The 21,065-nt window shown below is 46.4% G+C and overlaps 1 protein-coding gene across 4 annotated transcripts in view; it reads right to left on the reverse strand.

Moving 5' to 3' along the window:
* DEAF1 (DEAF1 transcription factor) overlaps window positions 1-21,065 on the reverse strand; it is a 59,789-nt gene that overhangs the window by 27,848 nt on the left and 10,876 nt on the right. For 3 of the 4 annotated variants that reach the window (XR_007774377.1, XM_050952869.1, XM_050952871.1), the window contains exons 8-9: window positions 20,802-20,930; window positions 17,235-17,363 (exon numbers count right to left, since the gene is read on the reverse strand). Coding sequence is in view for 3 of the 4 variants with exons in the window: in XM_050952869.1 (XP_050808826.1) it covers window positions 17,235-17,363; window positions 20,802-20,930 (258 nt within the window). In the remaining variant the exon portion in view is untranslated. The remainder of the gene's footprint in view (window positions 1-17,234; window positions 17,364-20,801; window positions 20,931-21,065) is intronic. The other variant, XM_050952870.1, reaches the window with a different exon arrangement.

A 21,065-nucleotide genomic window follows, 5' to 3' on the forward strand; every position in this document is an offset into this window, starting at 1 on the left:
TCATCACACAAATGGGGTGGGGACCCTGCAACGGCAGCCCAGAAGGGTTGGGGGAGGAGGGAAGCAACAGATGGGGTTGTTGCAGGGGCACCCCCTAGAATGGCATGCAGCTCATTTCTGTGGGATCTGACACGGAGCGGCTGTGCTCTCTGGTTCTCTAGTACACTTGCCCCATATTCTAGGCGGGACTGACTATTTTTAGATTCAACATAAAGGAGGGAATGACCCAGGGGGTCATTCCCATTTTTATCTTTGCGCCCCCGGCCGACCTCAGTGAAGGCCAGCCAGGAGCACCTATGACAGCAGCAGACGGTAGAAAACGACTGATAACCGTCATCTCATCGCCAATTTACAATGGCACAGCAGTCGGTACAGAACGACTGGTAACCGTCTCTGCTACCTTGCAAAGGCAAATGAATGCTGCTGTGTAGCGCTGCAGTACTGCCTCTGTCAGCAGCATCCAGTACACATACAGTGACAGTGACAAAAGGCACGACGGGCTCCATGGTTGCCATGCTATGGCGTCTGCCAGTGCAATCCAGGGAAAAAGGGCACGAAATGATTGTCTGCCATTGCTTTCATGGAGGAAGGATTGAGTGACGACATTTACCCAGAATCACCCGCAACACTGTTTTTGCACCATCATGTATTGGGATCTCAACCCAGAATTCCAATGGGTGGGGGAGACCGCGGGAACTATGGGATAGCTACAGGATAGCTACAGGATAGCTACCCACAGTGCAACGCTACAGAAATTGATGCTAGCCTCAGTACATGGACGCACACCACCGAATTATTGTGCTTTGTGTGGCCGCGTGCTCTCGACTTTATATAATCTGTTTTACAAAACCGGTTTATGTAAAATCGGAATAATCCTGTAGTGTAGACGTACCCTCTGTTAAGTAAATTAGAGAAACACTGAAGGCCTGGGTCTCAATGTAAATTGTCTTGGTTATTGATTGTAAAACTCAGCAAGGTTTAATTTGCAATGCCTTTTGGCTCAACATAAAATACTGCTGTTTGTATTCTCAGTCTGTTTGTGTGAATGAGGAATGTATGCATCAGGAAAAATAAGGGTGAAGGCCATTGTTATAGCCAGAGTCAAGGAAGATGTAGTAAAGAGACTTAAACAACATCAAAGAATCATCAGGCACTGCTTACTAGCCAGATGGCTCTTAAACTGTCTGGCATCACAGAGTGGATACGTGCTTCGCAGTGTAAGAATGCACCACCCCCCAGCAAACGAACCATCACCCCAGGACCATGCAGAGTCAGAGTCAATTTTGACTCCAGAAGAAGATGCAGAGGAACAGCCTGCAATACCTGACAATCTATGCTCTCGTAAGGGTTCCCAAAAGCAGATGATGACCTAAAGCAAGGCCCAAGAAGAAGCAATAGCGAGCCTAGCGCCTTCTGCCCGGTGGACGTAAAACTGTGACTGCGGTTCCCTCAGTTGAGGTTGTCAGAACCAGAAGGGCCCTGCCTCCAACATGTGCCTCTGGTGGCGCCTATTCCTTGGCTGCTGGTGTCTTAAGGTCCGGGGAGTCCACAATGACAATTCTTTTATCCAGAAACAAGTGTGGATAGTGCAGACCCTTAATATTTCTAAATGCTTGGTCTGCAGCCACATCCCAGCCCACTCTCAAACTGGTGTTCCTGTCCTGGCTATCCCACTCAGTTCCCCAGACCTCACTGGAGGACCTCATCCGTTTAACACAATATGGAACAGCAATGACACCTGGGAAGAGGCTATTGGCAGTTCCTTTATCCCACTTGGGGGAGTAATATACCATGCAAAAAGGCTCCTGAGGTTACAAGCAGTAGTAAAAAAAATGGCAAATAAAACTGTAGAAAGTTTAAGAGCCTTGGCCAAAGAAACAGGGGTGATCCGACAGGTGACCCTCCAAAACTGGGTCAGGCATTGGACATAGTGCTGGCGGCCAAAGGAGGGACCCGTGCTCTCATTGGAAAACAATGTTGTGTGTTTATACCTGACAAAATGAGATAATAGGTCAAGCTAGCCACTTGGAACAAATCACACATCTCCCCCATAAAGAGCCGAGTTCTTTATGGAAGTGGCTACGTAACCTGTTCAATTTATCTGGCACAGAAAACTGGTTGTTTCAGGACTATCCTGTTTGGAATCCTAATGATTTTAGTATGTTTTCAGTTAATCTCCTATTGTATCCAGAATTGTGTAAGGCATGTCACCCCAGTGAATGCCCCAAAACAGACTGCTAATATAATAATTTTGAATATTGCTGATGAACAAAGAGATAAAAGAACGGTTAATATGTGGAACCCAGTAAAATGTTGGTCATGGCGTAGCTTGACCAAAAGGAGGGACTGCGAAAGTAGAATGAATTATATTGTAAAAATAGAAAGGATTAAAGAAATGCTGTGTGTACCTTTAAGCAAAAGAGTTGAAATGCTGCAATCCAGGTGTCAGGAATGCAGACATAAGGTAAAACAATTGCTCCACTTAAGGGCAAGTGGTGAAGAATTAGCCTTAGATTGATAAGAGTTAGTAAGGAAGTAGGATATGCATGCTGTGCCCCAGGTAAATTTTACAGTTTTGCTCTCTTTGTCCCTTTGTTTAGTTCCCGTCCTTTTATCTGTATAAATAAGATAGTTTGTGTCTTGCATGGTGCTCACATTATCTGGGTGTTGTTAGCAGAGCGCTGTACTAATAAAACAGAGTGGTCTGACAAACTGTGAGTCCTGAGTCTAACTTTGACAATTGTAATCCCCAGCATAGCTTGCCATTGCCAAAGCACACACCTATGACTATACTAGGCATAAAAAGCAAATGTAAATACTAGGGCTGTCAATTAATCGCAGTTAACTCACGTGATTAACTCAAAAAATTAATTGCAATTAATCGCACTGTTAAACAACAGGATACCAGTTGAAATTTATTAAATATTTTAGGATGTTTTCTACATTTTCAAATATATTGATTTCAATTACAACACATAATACGAAGTGTCCAGTGCTCCCTTTATTTTTTATTACAAATATTTGCACAGTAAAAAACAGTAGTATTTTTCAATTCACCTAATTCAAGTACTGTAGTACAATCTCTTTATCATGAAAGTTGAACTTACAAATGTAGAATTATGTACAAAAAAAAACTGCATTCAAAAATAAAACAATGTAAAACTTTAGAGCCTAAAAGTTCACTCAATCCTACTTCAGCCAATCGCTCAGACAAACAAGTTTGGTTACAATTTGCAGGAGATAATGCTGCCTGCTTCTTGTTTACAGTGTCACCTGAAAGTGAGAACAGGCAATCGCATGGCACTTTTGTAACTGGCGTTGCAAGGTATTTACGTGCCAGATATGTTATACATTTGTATGCCTCTTCATGCTTTGGCCACCATTCCAGAGGACATGGTCCAATGATGATAACGCTCATTAAAAAAATAATGCATTAATTACATTTGTGACTGAACTCTTTGAGGAGAATTCTATGTCTCCTGTTCTGTTTTACCTGCATTCCGCCATATATTTTATGTTATAGCAGTCTTGGATGATGACCCAGCACATGTTCATTTTAAGAACACTTTCACAGCAGATTTGACAAAATGCAAAGAAGGTACCAATGTGAGATTTCTACAGATAGCTATAGCACTGGGCCCAAGGTTTAAGAATCTGAAGTGCCTTCCAAAATCTGAGAGGGACGAGGTATGGAGCATGATTTCAGAAGCCGTAAAAGAGCAACACTCAGATAGGGAAACTACAGAACCCGAACCATCAAAAAAGAAAATCAACCTTCTGCTGGTGGCATCTGACTCATGATGAAAATGAGCATGCGTCAGTCCGCACTGCTTTGGATCATTATCAAGCAGAACCCACCATCAGCATGGAAGCATGTCCTCTGCAATGGTGGTTGAAGCATGAAGGGACATAAGAATCTTTAGAGCATCTGGCACGCAAATATCTTGTGGCACCGGTTACAACAGTGCCATGTGAACGCTTGTTCTCACTTTCAGGTGACATTATAAACAAGAAATAGGCAGCATTATCTCCTGCAAATTGTAACCAAACTTGTTTGTCTGAGCAATTGGCTGAGGTAGGACTGAGTGGACTTGCAAGCTCTAAAATTTTACATGGTTTTATTTTTGAATGATGGGGTTTTTTTATGTAATTCTACATTTGTAAGTTCTACTTTCATGATAAAGAGATTGCACTATAGTACTTGTATTAGATTTACTGAAAAATAATACTTCTTTGGTTTTTTTACAGTGCAAATATTTGTAATAAAAAATAAGGTGAGTACACTTTGTATTCTGTGTTGTAAAGGAAATCAATATATTTGAAAATGTAGAAAACATCCAAAAATATTTACTACATTCCAATTGGTATTCTATTGCATAACAGTGTGATTAATCGTGATTATTTTTTTTAATCGCTTGACAGCTCTAGTAAATACCATCATTGTTAAAAAACATACAATGGCACATTTATACACTAGTGACAGAAGCATTTCTACAAATACCATTGGTCACAGAGCAATGTCCAACACAGCTGGAAATAACAGTGTTAAGGACATAATAACGGTGTTTTCAATTCCCACCACTGTCTGATGATAGCCTTTGAAAAGGGTCAGAATAAGATTTCTCTCCCTACCGAGTTTCTCTCTCCATTTGGCATAGGCAGATCCTCCTCTACCTCCTGCATGATGAATACACCTGAACGTAACGGTGCTTTCGGTAACAACTTCAGGCTAAGTCTTCATCTAGGGCAGCAGCATTGTGAAGGTTAGCTCAGCTCTGAAGAGAGTATTTGTCAGAGTAAATGCTGCTGCAGGGTACAAAATATTGTTTTCACTAAAATGGTGGCTATCAGCTCTAGAGTTATGATAGAAAGTTTACTACGGGGGAAGTTCTTGAAAATAAAGCAACACATGAGGACTGAAATCTTCAAAGCATCTAAAGGATCTGGATGTACAATTCCCTGTAACTTTAATGGGAACTGGACTTTGAAAAACTCAGCATAGGTATTTGGAATCATAGGGATATAGTCATTAGATACTAACAGCCCTCTTCAGGTTGTCAAGCTAATTTCCCGAAGGAGGCTGTGATCTCTTCAGCAGTGGTGAAAGCAAAGCCAGGGAAAAGAAGTCTTTGTCCTCTTTTGCTTTAGACTGGGAAAACAGAACTTAGCACAGTGGAACCTAGCTATAAGAGACTCAAATACAGTGAAACACCATTTATAGGTCCCAATTCAGGAAAGCATTTCTGTCCATTTTATGCATGGGCTTATGCCCTAAGCCAGGGGTTCTCAAATAGGGGGTTGTGAGCTGTCAGCCTCCACCCCAAACCCCGCTTTGCCTCCAGCATTTATAATGGTGTTAAACATATAAAAAAGTATTTTCAGTTTATTGGCGGGGGGGGGGGGGGAGTTGCACTCAGGCTTGCTGTGTGAAAGAGGTCACCAGTACAGAAGTTTGAGAACCGCTGCCCGAAACACATACTTCAAAGTAAGCACAAGCTTAAGTGCTGTCCTGAATAGGAATGGGTTTATGTGCTTTCCTGAACTGGGGCTGTACTGAATTAAACAAAGTCCTCAATTGCTTCAGTATAGCGCAGCAATGTGTGCAATGCAGTTTTGATTGTAGTGAACCTCGACTTAATGAAGTTCTTTTCAAGAACAGTGATTTCACTGCATTGAATACTGAATATTCAGTAAGTCAGGGATTGAAATAAATGCAATAGCATGTTAGCAATTTTCAGGTCATAATTTATCACTTGATATACAAACAACAAGAGCAAGACAAATCTTCCATGAATTTAGATGAGGTTAGTACTTCCTGAAAATCAGAAGTAGCCAACTGTATGATATGGTATGTTGGACAGGTGACCTTTACTAACAGGTAGCACTGCAAGTGTAGGAACATGAAGCAGATAACTGACATTTTGCCCTAAAGTCCTTATTAAGACAGTAAATTAAACAGATGTTTGCACACTATAATCTCAGTACTATTTGTATTTACAGACAGAAAGGAGACCTGCCCTCTTTCATAAGAGATTGTTTGCTAACAACTTCTTCCAATGCTGGATTTTCTACACAACAAGGACTACAGTTTGACATTTGATAACACTATCTAATAGGAAGTATTTGTGCTCTCTCGGTGTTAGCATAAGACTCAGTAAATGCCAGTCAATGTTTACAAACTTCATTCACTTCCTTTCTGAAAAGACCAATATTTAATCAATAGACTCAAACCCCGAAAGAGAAGCAAAGATTTGAATTTTAATTTTGACAGAGCAGAAATTTATCGCATTGCTCCACTCAGTAGTGCAAAGTTTAGCTGTAAAATGTTATATGCTACTTTGGAATTAAAGAGAATCAAAATCTGTCTGGAAAGATATATTAAAAAGTTATCCCAATGCACACAAGTTAGCCATCTAACAGAATCATTTTGCAGTTAACAAAAATTCTCACATGTCTACAAACCGATCAGCAGAGGCCTAGCTTCACTTTAAAAATATTGTTATTAACATCTTGTATTACAGGCCACAACTCCAAAACCAGTGAATACAGGCATTGCAAACATGCTTCCTATCCTGAAATATCTGTGCCACGACACTGTGCCAAAGCCCGACTTCTATCAAAACAGAAAGCAAATACTGAAGAATATGAGTAGCCTAGTAATTATTTTATCAAATCTTTGCTTTGTAACGCGGACTTCAGTTTATCTGATAAAAGCACTAAAAAATAGAAAGACCTGATGTGGGTTAAAAAGGGAAGAGGAAATTAATTTTTCCTTCTGGTATACAAGCTGGCTGGCTCATTTCTGTATTTACATATCCATTTCTTGGAAGATAAAAGAATTAATAAAAGGGCTTAAAAACTGTTCCCCTTCAGCTCTCCAGTGTCAATAACCTCAGCATTTCATTAGATGCCACATGAATACACGTCCATTTGACTCCTTCCTGAATGGCTTCATAGACTCAGAAATTAGAGAAGTAAAAGGCCCATTAGGACATCTAATCCAGCAACCAGCCAGAGCAGAGTACTTGCCTACTGTATGCTTGTTGTCCAGCTTCATTTTAAAGCAGTGTCCCCCAAACTTTTCAGGGTAGTGCTCCCCTTACTCCCGTTTGCACTCCACGACTGCCAGGGAGGTGGGGAGGAACTGGACATGGATAGGAGTAAAGGGGCTGTAGCTGGGGCTGGGAATGGAGACCTGAACAGGGGCCGAGGCTGGGGCCGAAGCTGCGGCCAGGCTGTGGTGGAGGCCAGCAGCTGCAGCCAAGGCTGGGGGCTGGGGGCCAAGGCTGGGGGTGGTGCTCCCTCTCTGTCCCCCATGGGGCTGGCCCAGGCCCTGCTGTGCCCCTCCACCCGTGGAGGGGAGGAGGGAGGAGACATCCAACAATTTGGGGACTGCTGTTTTAAAAAGGGACACTATGAACTTCTGTCTGTTACAAGTGACGTGTAAGATTAAGTGGAAGAGATCAGTATTAGAGACCACTCCTTACACCCGAATGTAAAAGCTACATTAATACAACGTTAAGTTTGCAGCAAATAATTATATAAACCATTCAGAAACCCACTGAGCATCCTTAGATGTGATTTTTCAATTGCTTATTAATTTTGGTTTTAAATTGCACCTATCCAAACCTACCATAGGCTATAGACCAGTTAGAAGGAGGATGAAGAGCACAGTTGTGGGAGTCAGGCATTCTGGGTTCTGCCACTAATTTGTTAAGTGACTGGACAAGTCATTTAACCACAGTTTTCCACATCTATAGAATGATAACACTTTCCGAGCTTATAGGGTGTTGGAAGGGTTATTTGTATGTAAAATGCTTTAAGATACTCAGAGGAAAGGCACAATAGAAAAGTGCAAAATGCTATTACATGTTTCCCAGTCACAGGAAAAATGGCTGAAGTTTGAGACAGGGGCCAGACTTTTAAACAATAAATTTAAATTCACCTTTCAGTGAAAGATATCAACCACTTATTCCAATGGAAATTTGCGTTCCAGTGATCAATATACTCCTTACCAATTCTTATGCAGAATGGCTCTATGGAACACTATGGGCCCGCTCCCGCTCCCACTGAAGCCTGGTCTCAGCTGGGGCCTCTAGGTGCTACTGCAATACATATAAATAACAGCAGCATATCTCCTCTTAATTTCAACAGGCACAAGCTCTGTGAGCATAAAGCATTTTGCCAACATTTGGTGACTAAGCTCTTGAAATCCCACCACGTACACAGCTTTTCCACAATACCGATTAATGATAAGCCACCCTAAATTAATATATTAGAAAAACTTACACCAAAGTGTAAGGGACACAGCATCTGTAAGATGCCACCTTACTTGTCAGTACAATCAGGACCTACATATTTAATTATTTTCAAACCAAGATCTCTCCCAGCAACGAGAACGGGAATTCAAGAGGTATAAGCATTGTGAAGGAGGGATATGTTCAGATCACATACATTTTTTTGCCATTTTTTCAGAGAGATACTTTTAAGCAGTACAGATGGAAAGTTGTTTTTCTAATAGTGTAATTCTGTTTAAACAAAGACAGGTCAAGTTTCTTGATAGATAACCAAGGTATGGATTCTTGTGCTATCTATTTTACCAGAACTTCTGTACTGATTATTGGAACTGGTAAGACAAAACATTGCAGTTCAAAAGATCTGTGCTAATTTTTGGAACTAATTAGTAGAAAATAAATCTTTTTTCTGTACAAAATACTATAATTACATTGACTTCAGAAGACAAATATATAAATGGCACAAGTCAGTCATATTCAGATCTTATCCTACATCCACTAAAATATCATTGCTACGCTGGCATTGGGTCATTAGTGCTGTATGGAAGGACCCTGATACACTAGAGGATAACCTTTTATTTTCCCAAAATGTGTATCAGCCAAGAATTCAGACTTTATACCTCGAAAACTTATGCTGCTCCCAATCTGCATAGTTGCAATGTTTTGGAAATAGCTCCTCCTCTTTCAAATCCAGTAAACACGTTCCCCAGTCTTCAGTTATACCATAAAACCTGTCAGTTGTCATTCCTGAGGGAGTGGTTAAAAGGAGCGAAGTGCATCACAGTTACCAATCTGTGTAACTCCCAGTTTGCTTTTGACAGGTTGAGCTTTTCTTGACAGGTTGACTATGTGTCAAGTTTTACTGAATCAAATCCCTGTTTTACAACTGCTGTTTTGGTGTAAAAGATAGCTTGTGAGGCAAACAAGGAAATACTCCCCATTCCTTTAGAAGGAATCCTTCATACAAGCACCGCTTTCCTTCCATGTGGAAGGAGAAGGTCAGCTACCTCCGCTCTACTGTCTCCAACATGTCTCACCTACAATTCTATAGTCTGCAACGGCCTCGCTGTGCATTTTGTGACTGATGCTGGGAAAGGGGAGGAAGACAGACTGACCAGAGGAATGGGAGGGGACAGCAGATGCACTTTGTCCATTGCCCAGACTTGGAGAAATCAAGTGAAAAAATAACACATCCCCGAGTCTGTATGAAGTTTTTGTTGTGGTAACTGCAGCTAAAAGAAACCTAGCAGCATGACTCCCACAACTCCAGGGAGCCAGGAGGGGGGGATCCTAAAAGGGTCATACTCAATGCAGAGGGAATGATCTGGGCCAGTGTTTTTCGTCTTAGAAGGCACAGCATAGTTTTACTGAGCAATAAACATGAACTATTCTATATTTAGGAGGGACAAGGCCTATTCTTAAGGAAAACAACAGTAGTATTGCCTTTCTCCCAATGGAAAGCAATCCCAGTTCAGTGAACATCAATGGAACTGAAAGCAGTGTCCCAATCTATCACTTTCAAAAACACCTATTTATCGGTTATGTAGGATTTTTTGGGATGCCTCTTTCAACAAAGAGGACATTAAAGGGCGCAATATTGTTATAGCCCTGTCAGTACCAGGATATTAGAGACAAGGTGTGATGCAGTAGGGACTGTCTGTGTGGGGAGTGGGAGAGCAGGGGAGGACTTTAGGGGATGGACGATGCCAGGGCCTGTAACCTGAGCTAGGTAAGGGAGGGGAAAGGTCAACACCTTTGCCCGGGAAGGGGACAAAGGAAGGGAGTGGCAGGAGGGAAGCAGTTTGAGTTTGGGCTTGAGGCTGGATGGGCGGAATTCAGGGTATCCTAGCTAGGATCCAAGCACCCTGAAAGCCCAGAAGGACTCGGTGGAGGGGTCCTGACTGTGCCTGCAAGCTCTGCTGTAACCTGTGTTCCTGTTGTCCAATAAACCTTCTGTTTTACTGGCTGGCGAAGAGTCACTGTGGGTCTCAGGAAGAGAGGTGCAGGGCTGGACTCCCCCACACTCCGTGACAACTGGTGGCAGCGGCGGGAGATACTGCACCCCGTGGACGGCGCTTCCTGTAGTAAGTGACTGGGGAGCAGTAAAACGAAGGGGTGATTAACCCCTGGGAGTGTGTGCCCAGTGAGAAGGACTTTGCAGTAACAGGGTCCCCCGGGGGATTGCAGCGAGCGGTCCCAGGGGCGGAGGAGTCTGCAGCTCGACCCTGGCAGAGAGGTGGTGACCTCACGAAGGGCTGGTGCACTAGGGGTCCCCCTGGAAACCGTGGGGAGTGGCGAGCACCCCGGCCTGTGAGTGGCCAGCAGGAAGATGTATGCCAAGCGGCGCAAGTGTGACCTGGTGGAGCTGTGCAAGCAGAGGGGGTTGCACCCAGGGAGGCTCAGCAAGGACCAGCTGATTGCCCAGCTGGAGCAGGGAGACCGCATGAATGAACGGAGCCCTGTCTCTGAGGGAAGCAGCCGGGCAGATGCAGCGCAGGCACCAGTGTCTGTCCCCGCTGGGAGTGGTCAGCCGGCGGACGAGGGCTTCCCGAGACCCCCCCTTCCTGTGCCTAGGGGAAGGGCGGGGAGGAGCCCAGTGTATACCGAGGGCACCGTGACACCCCTGGCCAGCAGGGGATCCTCCCGGCGAAGCTCACCCCCCAGCAGGGGATCTTCCCGGCGAAGCTCACCCCCCAGCAGGGGATCCTCCCAGCAATGCTTGGCATCCGTGGAGCGGATGTGGCTGGAATATGAAAGGGAGAAGCTCGAGTTAAAGAGGCAAAAGCTGGAGGAGAAGGCGAAACAGCGTAAACATGAGGAGAGCCAGCGTAAACATGAGCTGGAGGAGAAGGAGAAACAGCGTAAACATGAGGAGAACCAGCGCCAGCGTGAGTGGGAGGAGAAGGAGAAACAGCGTAAACATGAGCTGGACCTGGCCCAGCTGAGGAGAAGTGAGGCCCCAGCTGCGGTGAGTGAGGGGGGACCCAAGCCTACAAAGAGCTTTGATAAGCACTTGCTGCCCCAGCGTAAGGAGGGGGAGGACATAGATACCTTCCTGACGGCCTTTGAGAATGCCTGCGAGCTGCACAGGGTTGACCCTGCAGACAGGATCGCAGTTCTCACCCCCTTACTGGACTCCACAGCCGTGGAGGTGTACAGCCGACTGAAAGGGGCGGAGGCAGGGGACTACGAACTGTTCAAACAGGCCCTGCTCCGCGAGTTTGGGCTGACTCCTGAGATGTACCGGAAAAAGTTCCGGAGCCAGCGTAAAACCCGTGAGGTCACATACCTACAACTGGTCAACCGGGCGCAGGGGTATGCCCGCAAGTGGACAGTTGGGGCCCAAACTAAAGAGGACCTGCTTGACCTATTCATACTGGAACACCTGTACGAGCAGTGCCCGTCCGACTTGAGGCTGTGCTTGATGGACCAGAAGCCGGAGAACCCACAGCACGCAGGCCAGCTGGCCGACCAATTTGTGGACAGTCGGGCAGGGGATGGCAGGGAGGAGTCTCGAAGGAGCAAGCCTGCCTCAACGCAGAGAGAGAGTCATCATGGGACCTCCCAAACGGGGCCTATGAAGAACCCCCCCAAAAGGGGAACATCCAGCAGCAGGTCCCTCCAACCCACTCAAGGGGACCCACAAGACATGGGCTGCTATCGCTGTGGCCAACGAGGTCACATACGGGCCCAGTGCCCCAAGCTCAGGGACAGACCAAGCAGACCCAACCCACAGAGGGTGGACTGGGTAAAAACCCAATCGGAGGAGGGGCTACATTCCCAGGAAAGGGGGGCTGGCAACATACCACCTGTGGATGCTCCAGGCTCCGGGTTTTTGGTTTACCGGGTGGGCACGGGGCTGCCCCTCCGGAAGGAGTGCATTGTTTCCCTGGAGGTACATGGGAGGAAGGTCACTGGGTACTGGGACACGGGCGCAGAGGTGACGCTGGCCCAGCCCGAGGTGGTGGCCTCAGATCGGATGGTGCCCGACACCTACCTGACCCTGATGGGCGTGGGCGGGACCCCATTCAAGGTGCCCGTGGCAAGGGTACACCTGAAATGGGGGGCCAAGGAGGGCCCCAAGGATGTGGGGGTACACCGATATTTGCCCACTGACGTGTTAATGGGAGGGGACCTCGAGGACTGGCCTAGTAACACCCAGAGTGCCCTGGTCGTGACTCGTAGTCAGAGTCGGCAAAGGGCACTGCACCCCGACAACGGGGAAGGTACTCGACCCGAGGTGCAGGACCCTAACCCAGGGAGCGGGGAACGCCCAGGGGCACGGTTCAGAGAGGCTGCGGCCTCAGACCCAGCCAGCAAGAGGGAGCCAGTCCCCATCCCTGTCCCAGCTGCTGAGTTCCAGGCCGAGTTGCAGAAAGATCCCTCCTTGTGGAAGCACAGGGACCGGGCTGACCTTAGTGTGGTACAGACCATGAGGAGAGGTTGCAAGGAGAGGTTCCTATGGGAGAAGGGGTTCCTGTACCGAGAATGGGCTCCCCCAGGGGAAGCAGAGTCATGGGGGATCAGGAGGCAGCTGGTGGTTCCCCAGAAGTTTCGTCACAAGCTGCTGCACCTGGCCCATGACATCCCTCTCACAAGGCACCAGGGAATCCGACGCACCAGGCAGAGGCTGCTACAGAACTTTTACTGGCCTGGGGTCTTTACCCATGTCCGACAGTACTGCCAATCCTGTGACCCCTGCCAGAGGGTGGGGAAGGCCCGGGACAAGGGGAAAGCGGCTTTGAGGCCTTTACCTATCATAGAAGAACCTTTCCAGAAGGTGGCCATGGACATAGTGGGACCCCTCAGCAAGATGACCCGGTCAGGGAAGAAATACATCCTGGTGGTGGTGGATTTTGCCACTCGCTACCCCGAGGCGGTGGCCTTGTCCTCTGTCGAAGCAGACACAGTGGCAGATGCGCTGCTGACAATTTTCAGCCGGTGGGGTTCCCCAAGGAGGTCTTAACGGACCAGGGGTCCAACTTCATGTCAGCCCTGCTCCGGTCCTTATGGCAGAAATGTGGGGTCCAGCACAACTGGGCCTCAGCGTATCACCCCCAGTCCAACGGGCTGGTGGAAAGGTTCAACGGGAAGCTGAAGATGATGCTAAAAACATTTATGAACCAGCACCCGCAGGATTGGGACAAGTACGTACCTCACCTGCTGTTCGCGTACAGGGAGGTACCCCAGGAATCTACCGGGTTTTCACCTTTCGAACTGTTGTATGGAAGGCGGGTAAGGGGGCCCCTAGACCTGATGAGGGACGAATGGGAGGGGAAGGCCGCTCCCGAGGGAGAGTCAGTGGTGGAGTATGTCCTGACCTTCTGGGAAAGACTGGCCGAGCTCATGGGCCTGGCCAGGGAGAATCTGGCCCGAGCCCAGAGGAGGCAGAAGGTCTGGTATGACCGCACGGCACGGGCCCGTGCCTTCGCCACCGGGGATCAGGTGATGGTTCTCATCCCCATGAGGAGAAACAAACTCCAGGCCACCTGGGAAGGGCCCTTCAAGGTTATCAAGCAGCTGAATGAGGTAAACTATGTGGTGGAGCTGTCAAACCGGGCACATCACCGTCAGGTGTACCATGTGAACATGATGAAACCATACTATGACAGGGGGAATGTGGTGTTGGCCGTGTGTGGACATTGGGAGGGGCAGAGAGATGACCCCTTAGTAGATCTATTCCCTGGGACAAAAGCTGGTTCCCCCCTGGAGGCGATTCCCCTCTCTGATCAGCTGACCCCGGGCCAGCACGCTGAGATCAGGGGGGTGCTGCATCTATACCAACAGCTGTTTTCCAACCAGCCTGGACGCACTAATTTGACTGTCCACCGGGTGGAGACCGGGTCACATCCCCCTATAAAATGCTCCCCTTTTCGGGTCACTGGTAAAACTGCCCAGGATCTTGAAAGAGAAGTCAGGGACATGCTGGCTTTGGGGGTGATCCAGCCGTCCTCCAGCCCTTGGGCCTCGCCAGTGGTGCTGGTTCCCAAGAAGGATGGGTCAATCCGGTTCTGTGTGGACTATCGAAAGCTCAATGCCATCACCGTATCTGATGCCTACCCTATGCCCAGGCCTGACGAGCTCCTAGACAAGCTGGGAGGTGCTCGGTACCTCACCACCATGGATCTTACCAAAGGCTACTGGCAAGTGCCGCTGGACGCAGATGCCAGGCTGAAATCAGCCTTTATCACCCCTCTGGGGCTCTATGAGTTTCTGACCCTGCCCTTCGGCCTCAAGGGAGCACCGGCCACCTTCCAGCGCCTGGTGGATCAGCTACTGAGGGGAATGGAGAGTTTTGCCGTGGCGTATATTGACGACATCTGCGTCTTCAGCCAGACCTGGGAGGACCACATGTCCCAGGTTAAACAAGTCCTGGACCGACTCCGAAAGGCTGGGTTAACAGTAAAGGCTGAAAAGTGCAAGGTGGGGATGGCTGAAGTATCTTACCTGGGCCATCGGGTGGGGAGCGGCTGCCTGAAGCCGGAACCAGCCAAGGTGGAGGTGATCAGAGACTGGCCTGCTCCCCAAACCAAAAAGCAGATCCAGGCCTTTATTGGGATGGCGGGGTACTATCGAAGGTTCGTGCCCCACTTTAGTGCCATAGCTGGCCCCATCACTGAACTGTGCAAAAAGGGGAAGCCAGATAAGGTGATCTGGACTGAGCAGTGCCAGGAGGCTTTCCGAGCACTGAAGGAGGCTCTGGTTAGCGGCCCAGTTCTGGCAAACCCAGATTTTGACAAACCCTTTATGGTGTTCACTGATGCCTCAGACACGGGACTGAGGGCGGTGTTAATGCAGGAGGATGAAAAGGGGGAGAGACACCCCATCGTGTACCTGAGTAAGAAGCTGCTAACCCGGGAACAAAGCTACGCAGCCATCAAGAAGGAATGCCTGGCCATGGTGTGGGCCCTTAAGGAGCTAGAGCCATATCTCTTTGGGCGACACTTCACCGTGTACACCGACCACTCTCCCCTGACCTGGCTGCACCAGATGAAAGGAGCCAACGCCAAGCTCCTGAGGTGGAGCCTGCTCCTGCAGGACTATGACATGGACGTGGTCCATATGAAGGGAAATGCCAACCTGACAGCGGATGCGTTGTCCCGGAGGGGGGGCCCTGAACTTCCCCAGGTCACTGGGCAGAGTGACCCTGCTTAGTTCAGTCTCGAAGGGGGGAGAGATGTGATGCAGTAGGGACTGTCTGTGTGGGGAGTGGGAGAGCAAGGGAGGACTTTAGGGGATGGACGATGCCAGGGCCTGTAACCTGAGCTAGGTAAGGGAGGGGAAAGGTCAACACCTTTGCCCGGGAAGGGGACAAAGGAAGGGAGTGGCAGGAGGGAAGCAGTTTGAGTTTGGGCTTGGGGCTGGATGGGCGGAATTCAGGGTATCCTAGCTAGGATCCAAGCACCCTGAAAGCCCAGAAGGACTCGGTGGAGGGGTCCTGACTGTGCCTGCAAGCTCTGCTGTAACCTGTGTTCCTGTTGTCCAATAAACCTTCTGTTTTACTGGCTGGCTAAGAGTCACTGTGGGTCCCAGGAAGAGGGGTGCGGGGCCGGACTCCCCCACACCCCGTGACACAAGGTGAGTGAGGTACAAGCTTTCGAGTTTACACAGAGCTCTTCTTTAGGTATTTACGTAAGCTCAAACGCTTCTCTCTCTCTCACCAGTAGAAGTTGGCCCAATAAAAGATATTATCTCCCCCATATTGTCTGTCTCTGACATTAAAAGGTTAGATTTTCATAAGAGGCAGAGCAGGGCATGCACCTGTTATTCCTGCAATACTCAAGTTTAGGTATGTGCTTTTTTTGAGGGAAAATCTACTATGCTTTCTTTTTAAAGTGTGATTCTAATGTTCTGTCCACACTACAACTTTCAAGCCCAGTTAAGGAAACCAAAACAATTTATAAAAAGAGCTGCACAATAAGTTTTTACAAAACTATTTTTGAACTCTGACCGGGGAGACAGACAATCTAACACAACACAGTTGTCATGTGGAAAGAGCTTTGTAGCATTTGCTGCAGAACTCCACCTGTTCTCCCCAAAACTCCCACAATACACAGTAAGATACCAACGAAGGTTACATCTCTTTCCAAACCAGGAAGTACATACACACAACTTTGGCAAGACTGCACATTCCAACTAATGCAGTTATCATTTAAACTTTCTGAGATAAATGTATTCAACTTACAGAAAAAAAATATACAGCAAAATAGACAACAAAAAAGCAAACCAACTTATCCTCAACTTTGTTAAGTCACTAAATGCCTGATTTACATCTTGCACCTTTATTCTTATCTTCTCAACATAACATGATTTGCCTTCTGCAGCTTTGTCCTCAGCAGACTAGATCCCTGATCTGCAGCGAAACCTGCTAAACCACAAATATCATTCTGGGATGGTATATCTCATAGTCTCAAGGGACGGAGAATTGATTTGGGGGCATGGAATCATAAGATTATACCTTGAGGGAAAAAAAAGAAAAACCTCCCAGGAAGGTGACTGAAAACCTGCTGATCCACAGAAAGGAATGGGAATTTTAGAGTCAGCTGCATGTGAATTTGTATTTGGAGAGTGAGAAAGGGTATCTCAAATACAGGACTTAATTAGTCAAAATCAGCAAAGCTCCTGGCTGACGACATCGAAACACAGCTCCGTGAAAAGGTGCTAAAGGAAACCTCTATCAGATTTAGGAAGTGGGATTTTAATGTAAGCCTGTGTGATACAAAAAAAAAAAAAAATGGTTCTTAAGGTTTCAAGGGAGAAGTAGAAAACCTTCTACAAAGAACAGATTTCTGCCCTCTCCTATTTTTAACCTTAGTCCAGCTAAGTAACAGAGGAGTAAATTTACTTCTTTGTACGATCATTAGCTAAGGAAGAAGTTGAGGTTATGGGGTAAGCCCAGGTGCTGCAAACAGTGTTTTATTTTAGAGAGACAAAACTTACCTATTTTGGGATGGGAAGTTGGCAGTGCAGCTTCTGGAAAAGGTGAAATCTGACAATTGTCCTGATAACTTGGATAGTGAGGTTCTGGATGACTGACGCGGCATGGTTGTTGGACAGTAGTATCTTGAACTATTGGAAGAAGAAACGGTATTATAAACCCATAAAGTACTTGTTATGCATTGCTTTGACATTTTTTGTATTTAGATTGATGTGGGTTTCCAAAATCTGTGGTAACTATACGCATTATGAATGCTTCCGGAAACAGTGATGTGATTTGCATGGGCGCCAGATTTGTATGATTTTGGTGGTGCCCAGAACAGGTCCAAGCAGAGCCATCCTGTCCACTTTGTGGGGCCCCGCGCTCTGGGGAGATGAGGGGTCCAGGGCAGCAATGAGCGACCCGGCCCCAACCCGCCCTGCCAGCTCCTGGCATCGCTTGGGGGAGGGAGTGGAAGCAGGAAAGAGGCGGGGCGAGGGCTTAGGGGAAAAAGGTGGAATGGTGGCAGGGAGAGGGCGAAGCAGGAGCGGGAAGAGGCAAGGCGGAGCAGCGCAGGGCAGGTTGGGTCACTTGCTGCTGCAGATGCAAGGACCCCGCTAACCCCCCAGGCCGCCCAGGACCCAGTGTCCCCCTGAAGCACAGGGCTCCCCAAAGCGCAGGGCCCAGGGCGGTTGCCCCAGTCAGTCCTATGAAAATTTAAGCCGAAATATTGGTGGAGCCCGGGCACCACGGGTCCATATAACTTGCTGCCTATGATGATTTCACATTGTTGCCAGACAAACAGTCCATCCACTGTTACTCCACGTGAGTCTCCACTGTCACTTTGTAAGGTTTCTACAAAGACTATCACCTTTCCCCTCCAAACTTACTTCTATATTGTCAAAATCATCCAAAGATTCCAAAATGCTTGATAAAGGTTTTATGATTCTGAAAGATGGCACGGTACAGATGTTCAGGACTTGCCCAAGGTCACACAGTAATTCTAAGGTGGGGCTGACAGTAGAACCCAGGTCTCCTGGCTGCCCATTTTGTATTCTAGACACTATGCCATGGTAAGCGAGCATGGAGCTGAACTGCAAGGTTCTGAAATCTCTCACACCACACCTTAAATAGGTTTGCAATATACTAGTGCAGTGGTTCTCAACCAATTTACCACTGTGGGCCGCATATGCAGCTTTCCATGTGTTATGTGGGCCGTATGGCCCTGACTTCACACAGGCCACAGCTGTGTGCTGATTGGGACGCAAGCAGCGGGTTGAGAACCACTGTACTAGAGTGATTCAGAATACCCTATTCTCCTCATTCTCTTCTCTTTTTATGTTGTGCACCTCAATGTTGCAAAGAAGGCAAAAGCCTGTATTAAACTACAGGAGAGAAAGTTAATAAAGCCCAAATGCATAATCTAGCTCAAAATTCACATCTCTCCTGGCAGATTGAATTATCTTATGTTCTACTCCCTCTGTGCACAGTGTTTCTTCTCCAACTGTCTGAAAGCCACCGCATTGCATAACAGTTCACTAGCCTACCTCTCTCTGGAAAAAATATCTGGTGGGGCTTCATATGAAGGCTGCTATATGAAAAGAACTGTTGTACAGTACACAACTCAAGTTAAAGTCTAGTAGCTAATAATCACTTAGGAATAAATAACTCTTATAGCAGCAACAATATGCAACCATATTTTTCATTTTCAATATGCTTTATATAATACACTCTCATATAGCACTTATCATTAGACCTCACAGCACTCTACAAAAGGAGGTTAGTAACGGTAGCCCCATTTTACAGGTGGGGGAACTGAGGCACAGAGCTGTAAAATGACTAGCCCAAGGTCACACAACAGGTCAGCAGGAGTGACACAGGTCTTGTGCGTCCCATTCCAGTGCCCTCTCCACCATACCACACTGACCCTCAAACATTATCTCACCATGTTCTATCGCCATACCGTTATATCTTAAAGTAAATGTCCCATACCAGTTTTGCACCCACCAAGACTTGGCCATGCAAAAAACTGTTTGCACAAAAAGTGGACACACAAGACTTCAGGAGATATTCTGAGCGTAGTTGAGGCCCTTTCAGAAGTTTTGCCCATAGTATGGTAACTACATTTCAGTGTCACTATTCTACACATTGCAAGGTTAATACAAATAAAACTTTAGTTCCACTGAAGTTGCATTCAGACTGTATATCTTTTGTATGTAGTAGTGATAGTGTGCATAGGTTAGAGCAGTGGTTCTCAACCAGGGGTACATGTACCTCTTGAGGTACGCAGAAGTCTTCCAGGGGGTACATCAACTCATCTAGATATTTGCCTAGTTTTACAACAGGCTACAGAAAAAGTACTAGCGAAGTTAGTACAAACTAAAATTTCATACAATGACTTGTTTATACTGCTATACATACTATACACTGAAATGTAAGTGCAATATTTATATTCCAATTGATTTACTTTAGAATTCTATGGTAAAATGAGGAAGTCAGCAGTTTTTCAGTAAAATGCTGACACTTTTGTATTTTTATGTCTGATTTTGTAAGCAAGAACTTTTTAAGTGAGGTGAAACTTGGGGGTATGCAAGACAAATCAGACTCCTGACAGGAGTACAGTAATTTGGAACGGCTGAGAGCCACTGGGCTAGAGGCACAGAGTTTAAGACCAGAAGGGACCACCAGATCATCTAGCCTGACCTGTATATCACAGACCACCTACACTGTACAGAACCCACACACTAAACCCAGCAACTGAAATGAGACTAAAACTACTGTATTACAGGATACTAGACTATTACGTGACATACACACAGAGTATAGGAGGGACCAAGATGTACCAGTGCCCAAGGCCCCTGAAATTGCAGGGAAATGATTGAGATATACCCAGAGAATACTGCAAGCGACCCACACCCCATGCTGCAGAAGGCGGCAAAAAACACCTTAGGTTTTACAATAAACACGTAGAAAGAAGACTTAAAAAAAAAATGCAGGATACACATAACTTGGACTTTATTTAATCCAAATTGTAAAGCAAGAGACACTATGCTATGGTTGGGTATGTTTTTAACATTGGTATTTGTTCCTTCTTCAGAACTATTTGAATTGCCAGATGAGCTATTAATTCATTACACTGTTTTACCTTCCACTGTGCAGGCCTTCAAGTAATACATAAATTATCATTGAAAGAGTAGGGGAAAAATATTTCTATTTTTTCAGTTTACTTTGGAGATGAGACAGCATTTTTCATCCAGTCGGTTTCATTGCACAGAGTTTTCCCTTTTGAGGGGTTGTTTTTTCAGAGTAAAAGGGGAAGAAGAAAACAAAAAAGTGGAAGATGTGTCTGTACAAAACACAAAAATTACCAAGGAGGATGCAGTATTTTTAACTTATTTTATGAAATTGACAAGATTTCAAACTGACATTGTCATTTTGAGGAAAAGAGAATTAATGACCTATACCCTTTGGTTAAGCCCTTGAAGAAAAGACTCACAGTTGCTTTCAAAGCCCTTCCTCTTTTGGCAATGGGAGTTCAGAACCCCACACATGTCACTACTGCAAACTGCATGTGTGTTTTGAGGACTTACCAGTGGCGCCAGCAAATACATCACCCTGGGATGGACTTTCTGAGATGATAGCTGTGGCCTCCACAGTTGATGCACGGTCGAAAGTCAGAGCACCAGAAGTAGTGATCTGTCCTGAAGGAGTCACGGTGACTGGAAATAGCAGAAGCACTTTCATAATTAGTGCTCAACTCTGAAGCCTTGGTTGTTTAGCTGTTGATCTCCCTGTTCTGAATCATCCTAAGTCACAGAATTCACAGATCAGTAACTGACCTGTGTTATCAATAT

The sequence above is a fragment of the Gopherus flavomarginatus genome, chromosome 5 (assembly GCF_025201925.1).
Source record: "Gopherus flavomarginatus isolate rGopFla2 chromosome 5, rGopFla2.mat.asm, whole genome shotgun sequence".
Lineage (NCBI taxonomy): Eukaryota > Metazoa > Chordata > Testudines > Testudinidae > Gopherus > Gopherus flavomarginatus.